The sequence below is a fragment of the Zootoca vivipara genome, chromosome 7 (assembly GCF_963506605.1).
Source record: "Zootoca vivipara chromosome 7, rZooViv1.1, whole genome shotgun sequence".
NCBI classification, from domain to species: Eukaryota; Metazoa; Chordata; class Lepidosauria; order Squamata; family Lacertidae; genus Zootoca; species Zootoca vivipara.
The window spans coordinates 4,419,177-4,435,196 of record NC_083282.1 but is presented as its reverse complement, the minus strand read 5'-3'; the positions used below and the strand labels follow the sequence as shown (position 1 = coordinate 4,435,196).

The following is a 16,020-nucleotide window of genomic DNA, read 5'->3' as shown; positions in this document are numbered from 1 at the left end:
CTGCTTGCATACTTTATTATTTTCCATCCATAAATTTATGGCCAAGCAATAAAAATGTCTGTTTCTCCCCCTTGCCTCACCTCCCTTTATTTTATGTTAAAACACTTTATATCACCCTTCCGTCATATTAGATTTCAGGGCGTCACAACATAAAACAAATGCAAACTGAAACAAGAAAACAGCAGATGAAACTCTTCAAATGGACTAAAACTTGTTCTGTTAACAGCAGGACCCTGCAGATATTTAACAGGAAGCAGGTTCCGTTGATCTCAGCAGGGCTTACTAATGGTACTTGGTCTGTGTTGAAGCTAGTAGAACATTCATTGGACATGTGGATAGGACTGTGCTGTGAATCAGTAAAATGTATTGAAATGCCTAGGTAAATCTAAAAGAAAATTGCCTTGGGCTGTGATGCTGAATTTTGAGAAGCGGGGGGAAGTAGATCTGGTAGAGAAGACAGAGGCGGGCTGCATTGTGACAACAGGCAGCCTCTCCCAACCTTGGGTTCCCAGATGTTATTGGACTACCACTCCCATCATCTCTGACTGCTTCCCTTGTTGGCTGTGAATGATGGGTGTGGTAGTCCAACAACATCTGGGAACCCAAGGTTGGGAAAGGCTGATTTACAGGATCAGGAATGTGCTTGCATTCTCCATCTCCCTCTGACATAAACAGCATAATAGTTAATTATTTCCTAATTTGACAAAACTATGGTTTGCTATTGCATTTGAGGAAGATTAGAGTGCCGTGAACCTACTCATTTGAGCAACCTCTTTTTACGGGATCTTGGCAGGTTCCGACTAGGGTTCATGGGCATCCCGTTGCTTGCCTAGAAAGAGCTGGACCTTCGCAAGGGTTCCTACTGAACCCACACGAATGCTAGAGCTTGGATAGATATAGTTGAGGTTCCAGAGCCCCCTAAATTATTCAGAATGGATAGTCATTGTGGCCTCGTAGGGAGGAAGTGTTTTGCAGATTTGTACCATTTTTCACTGTTGGGACAGTAAGCTGAAACAAGTGGAGGCAGTAAGTGCCCTGAGGATGGAAGGGGTGAATCAGGCAGGACTTGGCAAGGCTCATGGAACTGAACTTCTCAAAGTTTCTGTGTCTCTTTTTCTGCCCTCTGTCTTGCAATAAGTCAACAGATCATTTCTTGTTCTACCACTGGACTATTCTGCAGTGAAGACAGAATCGTTACCATTGTGTAGCGAAGTATCAAGTAACTGTTACCAGTTCTGTTGATTATGTTTATGCTTACAATCTAATAAAGCACTCGGATAAATTTACTAAGAGAATAGCTAAGTTCCACTAACTGGTGTGAATGCCCTAGTTACCTTGTTTACTGAGAACTGGCAGAATTTCTGGATTGTGGAATTTGTTGTTGAACTAAGCAACAACAACAACAACAACAACAACAACAACGTAGGTGCATTTCTTTTAAAAAATGACCAAGAGATGGCAAGAAGAGCACAGGTGCTCGACTACCTGCATGAGATAAAATAGGGATTCAGTTACTCCCCACTCCCCCCCCAAAGGGGTGATACTTTGGACACTAGGCCCATTTCCTTTACCTCTTTTGTTCAGAGATGAGGGTCTTGATAACCTTGAAGGGTTCACTGATACTACTGCAGAGTTGAAATGGGAAAGATGGATTTTGGCAAAGAGCTTTGTGAGCATCAGAAGAAGGCACTACAGTTTGTTGATGTTTTAGGGGATACTTAGAATGATCTGTGACCAGCTGGGTTTATCCATTTACCAATACAGGAAGTGTTGCCCTGTAATAAGTTTTAGTTGCCTAAAACGATATACTATCACTTACATTAAAATCTAATTGGACTTTCTTGAGGAAGAGAGGGGGTTGCCATGTAGTAGCAGAGTATGTGCAAAGTTCTCCATAGAAGAGTTCCAGCCCTGTAAGGGATCTTTCAGAAGGCAATCCAGAGAGCAAATGAGCCAAGTGGAATGAAGAAGAACTTCAGGGTTGCTGGCCAGTGTCAACTGGGGTGAGGAATACAGTAGGGGGAGGGTTTCTGCTTGTCTGCCTATCTATGTAATGTGCCTGTTTCTTTTTCACACTCCATAATGCACTCCTCCTTTGCCATATCCTGGAGCCCAGGTGTGTTTCAACAGACCCAGCATAGCTACCTCACTCTTTGTTTTCCTGGTGTCCGATGGCACTTCCATGGATGACCAGCCTAAGTCTACTGTGACAGTCCAGCTGGGTGACATCAGTGGGCACAGCCACTTCCTTGGTGAGTGTGCAATCAGTGAGTTTCGTTTTCATCCAGGTTCTTGTGTGTCATTAGGTTATAACATTTATTTGCCTTTTTTACCATTTGCTTCTTGTAAAGAGCAAGGTTACTTTAGTGGACTTCAGACAGACAGGAGTGTTGTTCCTCCCCCTCCCCCCTAGGAGCTGTAGGTGGTTTGGCAGCAGAATCATTGCTTATGATGTATACGTTAATACTGTTTTTGCCTCTGTTAAATAGTTTTTAAAGTTTTTTTAATAAGACCTGCAAAACCTGTTTGACCAGAGACCACAATGGAGCTGGGAAGAAAGAAATATGTGTGTACAATTCAGTGGAAAGCAAAAACCACGAGTCAGATGTGTCTGTTGCTGTGCTGGCTCCTTTCAGACCACCTGTGGTGGCTTGAATGTCTGGCTGCTTCCCACCGAGACCCCTTGCACATAAACAACTAGCTTGCCCGGGAAAAGTCTTGCCTAGAAATTTTTTCTTGATAGCTTTGTAGAGTTACGGAGTTTTTAAAAAAATGTGTGTAGGAAGGGGAGCATTGAAACATTGGAGCCCTACCTGTAGTCTGAAACAGCTTAGCCCAGCACTGTGCCCCTGCCTGTCTAAATTGCTTTCTAGAGCAGAAGGGTTTTCACAAATGTGCTATGTTACTTGCTACTCTGTTGACAGGGCATTGCATTCCTTCAGAACAGTGTTTTTTAGACGTCCTACTTGCATGGAACTTGTTCCACAGTTGCGTGTTGGCTGAGGAAGCTGTGAAGCTCTGCCGCCCAAGCCCTGTTTCACTGCAGAAGATCCTGGTGTGCTTTCTAAAAACACACACACTAGTTTCTTGCGGGGCGCTGGTGTGGCCTTTGGGCCTTACTGTTGCCCATGTGTGACACAAAACATACTGAACTCCCTTGCAGCTATACAGGGGTGTACCCAGGATGAAAACTGGGGGGGGGGGTACGCCTTGTCACCGCGGCAAGAACGAGCCTGGGGCAAAGGCAAGGCAAGCTGAGGCAAGGCAAGGGGCAGTTTAGCCATTAACGCTTTAATAGCCCTAGGTAAACTCTGAGCTCTCAGCTTCCGTTCTCCATATGCATTAGCGGGATAATAAAACCAATCAGCCTCATCAAAGCGGCATCTAAGGAACTACGGTAACAGCATTTGTGCTCACAGACACTGGAAAATGGCAAGAGCTTTCTGTATTGACTTCCTAATACCACAATTTTTTTTGCTTCGGGGGGGGGCAGCTGCCCCCCGCCCCATGCTGGATACGCCCATGCAGCTATATGTTGTGGAGAAAGATAGGCACTGTTGCGGGTGTGCTGGATTTCTTTAGGGACCTCTCTGCATGCTGCTTCCCTCCTCGTGTGCTTTTATCACTGTTCCCTTCACCATTGAATGAAGGGAAGGGGAAGGGGTAAGTGTTTGGCCACTGTGAGGCAGTGGAAGTTGGCCAAGGAGAATGGCAGGGTGTGTGTGGCATCGCTCTGAGCCCTTGGCTTGGCTTTGAGAGGTGTTTTCCAGGTTTCACTTTTTTTTCCTGGGAAATACGGACAAATCTCAATCCAGTCGGAGGAGAGACTCGAGAGGGCTTATCTTCTCTAATTTAGAGGGACTTCACAGGGACCCAAAGTTACTTTGTTCCTTAATCACCTTTTAGCAACGTACGAGCTGTCGTGCCAGCAGAATCCACTGGTCATCAACTTAAGTGACAACGTTCCCTTCCGCCAAATCACATCCGCCCTGCTCAACTTCTCCTCCCTCTCTGTGGGCATCTCTGCGGTGGCGCTGCGGACACATTCGCCACCAGACCCTCCCAACCCGAGCAACTGCCTCCCAGAGCACGAGGGGCATGGCCGCCAGAGACTCAGGTAACTCCTCAGGATTTGGTATTGTCACTTCAAACCCCTGTGAAGAGACAGTTGCTGAAGGCTGTAATCCTGACGCTCCTTGCCCTTGGATTGGCAAGAAGCAAGCCCCTCTTAATTCAAAAAAGACTTTCTTCCAAGTAGACATGGTTGGGATTGCACTGTTAAGTCTGCTATTTTCTTCCCTTACTGAGAAAGTGGAGAGTAACTGTCAGAAGCTGCTCTGTCCTGTGGGCGAATCCAGGGTAAGTGTGTAAGAGGGGGCTGGGGGATTAAGTCAGAGGTTTGACAGAAGAGGTGAGGGAGAAGTACTAGCTTCATGTTCCAGAAGGCATAAGAGACAACAGCAGAGTGTTTTTTAAGAGAGCAGGAAACTTTGGGGCAACTTGAGTTGATAAAGGTGTGAGGGGAACCACCAGGAGCATATTAGAATACAATAGCAGAAAAGCATGGTGCAATCAGGCCATCGAGAGCTTTAGAGTTTGTGCTGGATACAGAAGACAACAGGAGAACTGCACCATGTAAATGATGAGGGAGGGAAGGGCTCGGGTGGCACTTCCACAGGTGCCCCACCTGCCCTACCCCCTCTGCCAACGGCAGAGAAGCTGCTCTGCTGTCGGTGCTATTTTTGGGCAAAGATTGCATCCATTTGCGTGGGCAGGCGGAGTCCCCCTGAACCCCAGGCGACCCCTGAGCGGACTAATGACTCAAGACAATGTGTTATGGGGTTAAAATTGGCCACAACTTTATTAAGATTCAGATGTAGGAAGACCTTGGCTCAGGCATTGGCCATTTTCCTTCCCCAGTCTCCAGCTATGGATCTGGGGGACTTCAGGGTTATCCACAATGTATGGGGGGCATAGCTGCCAAGTTATCCCTTATTTTAAGGGATTTTCTATTATGCTGAATAGGCTTCCTCGCGAGAAAAGGGAAAACTTGGCAGCTATGATGGGGGGTTGGGCTGGCTCTGGCGAACATACGTTCAAGCAGAGAGAGCCCGCCCCCATTCGCCGCTGCTGGAGGTGGGAGAGCAATGACAACCTCTCAGTGTATGGCCAATGCCTCCCCCCAAGACCCCTTTAATGGGGGGAACCCTGATCTTGACGCCGCAAAGGGTCACCACCTCTCTCACACAACCCTTTAGGAAGATAGCCAAAACCTGCCAATGCAGGAAAATTCCTTTCCGGCCCTTCAACAGTGGCCCTGACGTAGCAGCGCCCACGCATCTGTGGTCCAGGGGGTTGCGCGCGACCACGCAAAAATTGCCCCCCGTTTAATGTGGGGAGTGGTCATTGGGGCAAGGTCACATGGATTGTGGTTCAGTTGCAGGCTCCTCTGCAACTGGGGCAAAGGGAATTTCTTTTCACTGCATGCTGTCTTGGTCAGTGCTTACTCCCCTTTCCCATTCATGGCTTCTTCGTACCACACAACCCTTTGCGTAAAGCTTGTTGCAGAGGAAGTCACTCTGGAACAGGGGATTAGAAGCCCATGCTCCCCAAGCAGAAGTGGGAACAGATGCTTGGAATGAAAAATAAATAGCCTTTGTGTCTCCCCTTCCCCGATACATGGGAAATTCCATGAAGTCCAACTAGGTGCAGTTTCACTCGGAGAACAGCGGGCGCTCATGGAGGGCTGGAGCTTACACTTTAAAAATTGTATAATAGAATTCACTTAACTTGCAAAACAGAATTTGGAGACTCTTTGGTCATTATGCGTTTCAGGTGCCTAAGATACTGTAAGCAAACCAAAAATGTTAACAACAGAATCTACAGAGCCACTTTGGGAGTGTCCAGTGGGAGTTTAAAAGCTTTTTTTTTAAAAAAAAAAGTGGAGCTGTGGAGACCAGCACTTACTTGAAAGAAAACCTCTTTATCACTGCCACAACATGTATATGTCCCATATAAAAGAACCCCAGTGTTTATGGGTATTCAAAATTCTAGACACATATGATGACACAGGTATGGCTAAAGAGAGTGTGTAGTACATGTGTGGAATGCTCTCCTCAAGGAGGTTTGGCTGGCACCCTCATGATACACCTTTAGGCAAAAACGTTCCTCTTTAACCAGGCCTTTGACTGATTGACATCCTATGCCCTTTTAAAATGAATTGTGGAAGAGGGGATTCTTGGGTTGTCTTTGTTTTTGTTTATATTCTGTATTTTCTGTTTTTTATATTGTGATTTTATGTTGTGAGATCTACAGTAGATAAAGGTACTGTTACTGTTTATTTCTGGGCTTCACCAAGAACTCCAATTTCTACAGCTATGACTTACTGGCACACCTTCAAACCCCACTCCCTTGGACTTGAAATTAAACCAAGTAGGCAAAGGCACAGGGCTTTGCAGGCTCAGCCGATTAGCAGTGCCCTCAAGCCCTGCTTTTGGCAGGGAGCCACATCTTTCTCCTGCCCCACACCTGCAGTGGATGTCAGTGTAGTGTAGTGCTATGGCCGTTGGTCTGTCAGCACAAGCTTTACAGGTTGCCAGATGCAATTCTTCCCTCTCCTGCTGGTGGATACAAGCTGGGCATCCAAGCCATGGAACCAACAGGGACTCCCCTGAATACATCAGGGATTGGTCAGTGAGAGAAGGGATTCGTTAAAAGCCTTGTAAATTAATACAAGACCTTGAACCTGGCCCAGTAGCATATGAGCAGCCAGTGCATGTGTAACGGGGAGGGCTTACAGAGAACAGCCCCCCCCCTCATCCAAAGCAGCTCATCTCCCAGCAGTCATGAGAGCGAAGGGTCTGAGGGAGTGAGTCAGGAAACGGAAAGAGAGTGCCAGGGCTCTGGCAACATCTCTCCATCGGCAGGGAGAGAGGGAGGGGGAAAGAGAGGACGACAGGAATCAGTCAGACCAGAGACCCCCCCCCCCAACGCTGGAATTGAGGAGGAGGAGGAAAGGGAGGCGCTTATCATTTCCGAGGCTTTTATGTTGGTCCAGAACACGGAGGGGGGCAGTGCAGGAATCTGACTCGAGCGAGTAGACATGAAACCAGCAGTTCGTTACACTGTAAATAATGTGCACTAATAAAAGCTTCTGAAAGACAAGCATGTGGAAGGTCGTTACTCAAGAGTAGTCACAACAACGCTGACAGCATGCTTTTGAGCACTGGAGTTCTGTGCTGGTAATGGTCTGTCCCCCATCCACTGTCCAGCTGCAGCCTTTTGCACCAGCTGCAGCCTCCAGACTAGGCCCAAGCGTAGCCTCACGAAGAGCACATTGCAGTAACGGAGTCTTGAGGAAGTGTGGGTGGGAGGGGGAGATCTGTATTGCATTTGATCCTTGTTGAAGTCCCCAGAAGCTCAACGATTTGACAAACACATGTGCTTGTAAAATATATATTAAAAAGAAGCAAATGGAAATCTAAGCTAGTGAAAGAATTTTTAGCAGCTGCCCTAAAACCATTTCTCACTTCATAAACATGTCTGCGTGTAGGGAGAAAAGAAATATTTTGTCTTGCGGTCCCTTTTCTTGCCATTTTCACTTGTCCTTGCCTCTCCCCCTGCCCCCAAAAGGAAACCCTTTCAAAACAGTCTGTTCCTTTTCAGTGTTGGACTACTAGTCTTGGCAATGCTCTTTCTACACATATGGTTTGGATCCAGGGGGGGGGGCTCCATCATGGCTGTCCATTGCTAAGCTGATGGTGGGCAGGTCCACTGGCTGCTTCCCCCCTTCAGAACCTCATCTTTTTCTGTTTTCCGGGTGGGGGTAGGGGTGCTCTCCATTATCCCTCATGACAGCAAGCCAAGATCAATTATTTTTTAGATTATGCAACCATCATAACTAGTATATTAGAAGCTGTATTCCTTCCTGTGTGACAGAGAAGAAAGAATATTGCTTCTAAGATAGTGTTCTTTACTTTTATTATAATTTGTATTAAAATAACTTTTTTTTAAAAAAACAACAACAACACCTGTTCTTTCAGTTATCAGATTTACAGCAGGCACACCACAGTTTAGAACTACTTCCTCTCATCTTTGTGGTGGCCATTTTGGTAATTGTTAACATACCTGCCAAGTTGCTGTCAGAGAAATTAGGGACCGGGCCGGAAATAGCAGACCGGAAGTAGTGCTGCTGCCATTTTGGAACTGGGCAGAGCATGCTCAGAAGTGACTTTTGATGCTGCTTTGCCCAGTTCCAAAATGGCCACCGTGCCAGAAGTCACACTGTAGCCATTTTGGAACTGGGCAGAGCAGCATCAAAAGTTGCTTCTGAGCATGCTCCGCCCAGTTCCAAAATGGCCGCCGCGCCAGAATAAACCGGGAAAAAACAAAAAAATCCATTTTTTCAGCTAGGAACAGCTGGAAAACAGGGATTTCCTGGGGAAAACGGGAGACTTGGCAGCTATGATTGTTAATTGAGTCATCAGTCAAAATTAGTCTGCACAATCAACTGTTTGCAAATGTACATCAAACCGCAGTTACAATTCTGGCCAGTTGCAAACCATGGTTTGTCTCCAAACTGTAGTTAAGCTTCCAAAATAACAATTCAATTGAGCCGTGACATAATCCATACTTTTACATTTCATTATGTGTTTTGTCCCCAGCATGATCATGTTCCTCTCGTATAGCCCTTTCTGCAGGGAATACTGACTGAACACTGACTGTGAGTGGTATAGAATATATTGTATATGTTCAATATCACTTAGAGCAGGGGTTGCCAATCTGGTCATTACTGCCCACTAGTGGGCGTTTCAGGATTCTAGGTGGGCGGTAGCGGATTCTATGGCACAAGCTGACTCCTCCTTCCATCGAGCACTGGTGGGCGGTAAGGAAATTTTACCATTAAGAAAGATGCATTAGTGGGTGGTAGGTATAAAAAGGTTGACTACCCCTGATTTAGAGAAAGGGCTTCACACCACCAGCTTGTAAATTTATGTAGCAAAATACAATTTCATGATTTGAAAGAACAGAATCATCCTTCCACCTGACCTCCTGGTATTTAGAAGCTGGCATCTCTGGCTTAAATCAGTAAGTGGTTTAACGTAAAGTAATACAGGCTTGATTCATCAAAATTTAAGCCCTTTCCTATAACAACTTGGGACCAGGTTACCTGTATAGACTTGCTCGCTCATTGAGATCAGGCCCTCTTAGTTGTGCAGCATGAGCCCAGCGTATGGAATGAAATGCCCCTTGACATAAGGCAGTCCCTCACCAACCTTGACTGGTTCTAAGTGCATATTAAAACATATTGCTGGTTTTTAATATCAAGCTTGTAGTGTTTGTTTTAGCTACTGTGGATATTATATATATTGTAATGTCCTGTGTCGCATATAATTTGTATACAACTTGTACTAAACATTAGGAAGAGATGTGGAGTTTGAGGGAGTTGGGAGAGACATACATTATTGGCACTTGAGCAGCAGTTCATTAAATTCTGAAATAAAGTTAGTGTTTTCTGAGGTGCTCAGTTCAGCTGGCACTTAGCACATGCTCCAGAACTCAGCGTGGTGTAGTGGTTAAGAGCGGTAGACTCGTAATCTGGGGAACCGGGTTCGCGTCTCCGCTCCTCCACATGCAGCTGCTGGGTGACCTTGGGCTAGTCACACTTCTTTGAAGTCTCTCAGCCTCACCACCTCACAGAGTGTTTGTTGTGGGGGAGGAAGGGAAAGGAGAATGTTAGCCGCTTTGAGACTCCTTCGGGTAGTGATAAAGCGGGATATCAAATCCAAACTCCTCCTCTTCTTCTCATTGACTCTTAGCTCTGCTCTACAGGTGGCTGTGCAATGAGTGTGGGCTCTTTGCAAGCAGAAAGAAAAAATGTATTTTGGTGCAGGCTGACTGCTGTCAGTGAAAGGGGAGGCCATAAATTTAGTTGTATACTGCTGCCTAATCTGGGACCTAAGGCATTTGCCAAGTGCTGACACAAGTACACAACTCTATCTTGTCATTAATTAGACTTGATGATGTGGAACTTCCTTCTGCTTGGCTGGGCAAACCTACACATCTGCCAGTAACTTAATCAATAGCCTTTTGCATTCCATCAGGATAATGTCCTGCTCTCCACCTGGGGCACCTCTCATCTATTATGCAAATATGGTATGGACTTAAAATACTCTGTGGTGTGATTATGAAATGCAGCAGAACTATGATGATGATCAGAGCCCTCCGAACTTGAAGCATGGGAAGTCCCAAAAAATTATAATTTGGCAGAATATTTGGATTATTTGATATGTATAATCTGGAATACTTTATGTGATTGGATTGGATTGTTAAAGTGGAAAATTTAATAAAAATGATTTATATATTTAAAAAATACTCTGTGGTGATGGTTCTGTGGCATATTCACCTACGTTTCCTAAGATGTCCCTCTCTAACTTGTGGTAAGAAACTTCTGTGAGCATCCTGGACATCTGCTTCAGCCCTGTGGAATCAGCCTTATCCCATTATCACTTCCTACCAGTGGCAGGCAGAGCCTAGATCACCTTTTGTCTCAAGTAACCCCTCCCTGTGTGTTACAGAATCTTCTGCTGTTTCTCACCAAAAGACTGAACAACATAGGTAGTTAAGGATCCCAGGTCTATTCATTCTGCCACTCAGGCTGCTCCAAGGGGAGAAAAGCCTCGTGTTCTCACTTCTCCTCCTTCTTTGATGCCACACTGAGGGGGTTCTGGAAATTCAGATTAGAAATACAGTTTACAGTAGGGTGTATGGGTGACACTCTCCGTTCCCTTGTGTCAAGCTCGTTTTTTCACAGTGCTAAGAGAAGAATGCACCCCCACCTTGCAATGCAGGAAGCTGCATTTTGATTCTCCTTCCTTTCTCTCCACAGCTGCACCCAACACACCTGTGGAGAGGGTGGCAGCTGTGTGCAACCATTTATCCATCATGCTGCTGCTGTCAACTGCAGTCCCAGCAGCCAGGGGCACATGGAGTGTGCTGTTACCTGTGAAAAGGGCTTTGTCCTCCATGCCAGCCGTGGGCAGCTATTGCGCCCAGGACAGGTGAGTACATGGGGTTGTGATCTTATTGCAGGCATGCTTCAGCGAGAGGGGAGATGGGGCTTCCAGACAGGCCTTGCCACTGCAATCCCACCAGTTATTTATCTTCCCCAGTGCAGTAGATACATTGTACAGTACTAAGGGGTTTTGTGGCTGTGATGAAGGAAACAAAAATGTGTGGACTTTATGATTGTAAAGGTAGGCTTGAAGACCTGTATGAAGCTTATCATCGTAGCTTCAGTACTTTTCCGAATGGTCTCCAGTTATGATAGCTGCCTTTGAGTGACCTCTGTTCTCCCTCACTTTCCCATTCTTTTTCTCCAGTTACCACATTGCTCCCTGCCAAAAATATTTAAATGTTTGGCAAAGAAAAAAAAAAGTGAGACTGAAATACTGGGGTGGAAAGAAAACAACTTCCTGCAAATGATAACTATTTGCAGAATTTACTTTGAATGCAGAAACTTCAGTTTCCTTTGTGCCAGACTATGGTTCCTTTGCCACATAATCTAGTCATGTTTTAGGCCAAATTGATCTCTGATGTAACACTGAGTCAGCTAGTGGGCTTTCTGAGGAGTTTAATAGACCCATTATAGTACAGTAGCTAAGAAACCTTGCTGTGAGCTAGGTAGGAAGTGTCTGGTCTATATTTCGCTTCTCTCATGAACTTGCCAGATGGAGGTGGGTAGCTGTGTTGGTCTGGCGTAGTCGAAACAAAATAATTCCTTCCAGTAGCACCTTAGAGACCAACTAAGTTTGTCATAGGTGTGAGCTTTCGTGTGTATGCACACTTCTTCAGATACACTGAAACAGAAGTCACCAGACCCTCATATATAGTGAGAGGGTGGGGAGGGGTATTACTCAGAAGGGTGGTGGGAATGGGTGATTGACTGATAAGTGTGAAAACCCGTTGATGACTGTCAACGACTGTTAACAGTCAAAAGGCTATCTTTTAGCATAGCCTTTTGACCAAAATAGTTGCTATTCAGGCTGTTAAAGGCTTTTGAATTAGTCCCTGCTACTGAAAGGGCAGTCCGGATATCACTGGGAAAGGAAGCCAGTCTGAAAAGAATTAAAAGGGATACTTGATCAAAATTTATGAAGGCCTGTCAGTGGCTTGGAAAGATAGATGCATGTGTTGGGTGCTTCTAACTGGGTGGCTTGGTCTCTCTCCCATCCTCACTAATGGTTAATCATAGATGTGTTAATCCAGATGTGGGCAGATGCAGTTTGGATTGGGCCCTGGGTCCTCTCTTGCACACACTGCGTTCTCGAGTGAAACAAAGTATCCCTTTTGCTTTAATTTTACACACACACAGACCAGCAAAATAAACCTGCCTCGTTTAACATTTCCATGTTTGGCACTCAAGCAGGAAACATATTGGCAGAAAAGACTGTCTGAGTCGCCCTGCTCTTATGCCTTGCTGTGGAGGAGGAGCTGCTAGCATCACAAGTGAGGCAAGTTAGGGAGGGCATAAGTACACAATGTGATTGGCACTCTTGACATACGTCTCACTCCCCCCCTCCAATTAAATGCCTGGTGCAGGGAGACTCCTGACCGTTACCAGAATTGCAGCAAGTGGGGAGAAGATTTGGCTTTCAGTTATGATTCATTTTAACAAGAAAATGTTTCCAATGTGAACCTCCTGAATGTGATAATATGCTGAAAGTGTACAGGCAACGCTTTCTGATGTCTTGGGAGTCAGAGGGGAGGCACAACCAAAATTGACATGGATTACGCAAAATAGCAAAATTGCAGTTGTATGAAATGAGGGAATTATCCTAGTTTAACTCATTTTGTAAAACACACACAGACACACTAAACCACATCATTAGCTGACAACCACTTTTTCGCTTCCCATCATTTTAGTTTGCAAGCCTGAGGTCAGGGCATAATTCTCACTTCCGCCTGCCACCAGCACTGCGTTGGAGTTTTGACTGATCTGAGTCAGTTTGGGGAAACAATTCTCATAATCTGCCAATTGTCAGTAAACCAAGACTAGGCACCTGCCAGCCCAGAGGCACGGGGCAGTCTCCTGGCGGTTTCTATCTGGACTCTGGCTTGATTCCTGAGCCAAGGACAGCTCTTAGATTGCTGTATCAATCTTGCAACAATCATGCACACGAAAGCTCATACCAAAATATAAACTTAGTTGGTCTTCAAGGTGCTACTGAAGGAATTTTTTTATTTTGCAACAATCAGTAGAACTTCGCAGCAACCTTTCCCCTCTTTCCCCCTTCAGAAAGAAATTCTCTTGACCTGTAACTATGGGCGTTGGGACAGGTCTGTGACTTGCGACCCCATCGACTGCCAGTTTCCAGACCAATCACATGTCCTGTATGCTGAGTTCTCTTGCCCTAAAGGGACCACCTACATGAAGCGATGCTTCTTCTCCTGCATCAAGCCAGCAAAGCTGCAAGGTATGCTGACGACCATTCTCCCTTAGGCAGCTCTGGGTGATGCATTGGAGCTTCAGAAAGTAATGCTCTTGTCTTTGCAAATAATTCTGTCTAATTTTCTGAGTGGGTGCTTCTTCTCCCTCCTTCCCCTTTCCTTCTCTCTCTCTCTCTCTCTCTCTCTCCACCCCCCTCTCCCTCTCTCTCTTACTTGGAGTCAGGAATGAGTCAGTGGCTGACCTGCCTGGACGATGGCCTCTGGTCACTCCCGGAAGCTTACTGCAAACTGGAATGTGACACTCCACGCCCGGTTCCCAATGCTAAGCTGCTGGTGCCCCGATGCTTGCAAGGGAATCACGATGTGGGCTCTGTCTGCCGCTACAAGTGTAAGCCTGGATACCACGTGGCAGAAACCACAGAGGAGAAGCCCAGGAAGTGAGTAAAAGAAATACCAGCATATTAGCTCTCTCTGCTATTTTCCCTGTTGCCTCTTCCACCTTAGCATTTGCACTTCAGTCTTACTAGAGCGCCTGCTGAAATTGATGTTGCCATAGGAATATTTGCACTTGGCCAGTGGGTTTGATGGTGGTCAGTCTCGCTCCTGCTGGGAGATCTGGCGTTTCCTCCAAGCATACTGGTGTGTTGGGAAAGTCAGCTTTTGTGGCTAAAAGGTCAATCAACGTTGGTGTCCAAGAACAGGTGCAGAAGGCAAGGTGGAGGAGTGGAAGCTGGAGAAACTAAGGTAAGACTGACCTTCTCTAGAGAGTGAGGTGGAAGATAATATAAGCCATGGCTTAGCCTGGAGAAGGTTTAGAATGGCTGGTAATTGAAATCACCATGAGGCTGTTTGACTTGCAAGGGATTGGAGTTACAGGTGAAACTCGTAAAATTAGAACATTGTCGAAAAGTGCATTTATTTCAGTAATGCAACTTTTTATTTTTTATTTTTCTTTTAATTTTTACAAATGCTTTCTTTTGGAAATTCCACAGTAATAAAACAAATAGTTACAATAATACAAAAATAAACAAAAATAAACATCACTATTACATTTCATTAATTACATTCCATGTATAATTGACCCGCCTAACGACAAATAATTACAATTACAACGAATAAAGGCTTGACATATCTCACTTTGCATGTCATGCATCTATCTCATATATTGGTTTCACCTTTTAAGTTGCATTACTGAAATAAATGCACTTTTCGACGATATTCTAATTTTCCGCGTTTCACCTGTAAAAGGTGATAGAATCCAAAAAGGTGTCCTTTAGAGTGAGAGTTGATGAGAGTTCTGAGTAGAACTTAGCCAACCAAGTTCTACTCAGAGTAGACGCATTCAAATTAATGGGTGGTAGCCAGCGAGCCACTGTGGTGTAGTGGCTAGAGCATTGGACTAGGATCTGGGAGGGAGCCCTGAAACTTGCTGGATGTTCTTGGTCCAGTCTAACTTAGCTCATAGCGATGTTGTGATGGGGAGGAAGAGACCCGTGTACGCCACCTTGAGCTCCTTGGAGGAAAGATGGGATATAAATACAAGAAATAAATAAACTTCAGCAGTTTTACTCTTGAGTATGGCTAACACTGACACAACCCAGGGTCACCTCTGGTCTTCCAGAAAAGGTAAGAAAGTGAGATATACATATATATGAGTTGACTATTAGAAGTGTGGTGGAGTCTCCTTCTTTGGAGGTCTTTAAGCGGAGGCTTGACAGCCATATGTCAAGAATGCTTTGATGGTGTTTCCTGCTTGGCAGGGGGTTGGACTGGATGGCCCTTGTGGTCTCTTCCAACTCTATGATTCTATGTCTCTGTGAACCTTAGAGACCAACTAAGTTTGTCATTGGTGAGAGCGTTCAGCTTTCTCTAAGGTGCTACTGGAAGGAATTTTTTAATTTTTTATTTTGTTTTGACTACGTCAGACCAACACAGCTGCCTAGCTGTAACTATGTCTCTGTGAGTTTATTCTCACTTGCTGTCATTTGTTATCTCTTCTGTGTTCATACCTCTGAGGACAAATAAAAGCTTCTTGGATGCTAAATCCCGTTCTGAGGAGTAAGGAGGAGGTAGCGGAGAAGAAGAGAGAGAAGTGAGAATGAACAGAGAGAGAGGACTTGTTCTCCCTGTATATTTATTGTCCAGGAGAGATGGTCTGGCTAGACACCTAAACATTAGAAAGAACTTCCTGACAGTAAGAGCTGTTCGGCAGTGGAATTTGCTACCAAGGAGTGTGGTGGAGTCTCCTTCTTTGGAGGTCTTTAAGTAGAGGCTTGACAGCCATCTGTCAGGAATGCTTTGATGGTGTTTCCTGCTTGGCAGGGGGCTGGACTGGATGACCCTTGTGGTCTCTTCCAACTCTATGATTCTATGATGTGTGTGTGTGTGTATTTGAATTGCTCTTTTTGGACTTGTGGTATTTTGCAGCTTTAAGGTTGCAGAGGACTTTTAATTAACAAGACTTACTTCCAGTAAAATGTTATGGCATAATCTCCAGGGGAGGTCTAGAGAACGGGCCTTTCCTGCAGTGGCTCCCCATTTGTGGAATGCCCTCCTCAGAGAGGCTCCCCT

At 45.3% G+C, this 16,020-nt stretch overlaps 1 protein-coding gene across 1 annotated transcript in view; it reads left to right on the top strand.

Moving 5' to 3' along the window:
- The window catches only part of PAPPA2 (pappalysin 2), a 128,690-nt gene that overhangs the window by 72,955 nt on the left and 39,715 nt on the right, over positions 1-16,020 (top strand). The window contains exons 12-16 of the mRNA XM_035123579.2: positions 2,117-2,252; positions 3,907-4,117; positions 10,889-11,060; positions 13,298-13,475; positions 13,673-13,886. Coding sequence (XP_034979470.2) covers positions 2,117-2,252; positions 3,907-4,117; positions 10,889-11,060; positions 13,298-13,475; positions 13,673-13,886 — 911 coding nt within the window. The remainder of the gene's footprint in view (positions 1-2,116; positions 2,253-3,906; positions 4,118-10,888; positions 11,061-13,297; positions 13,476-13,672; positions 13,887-16,020) is intronic.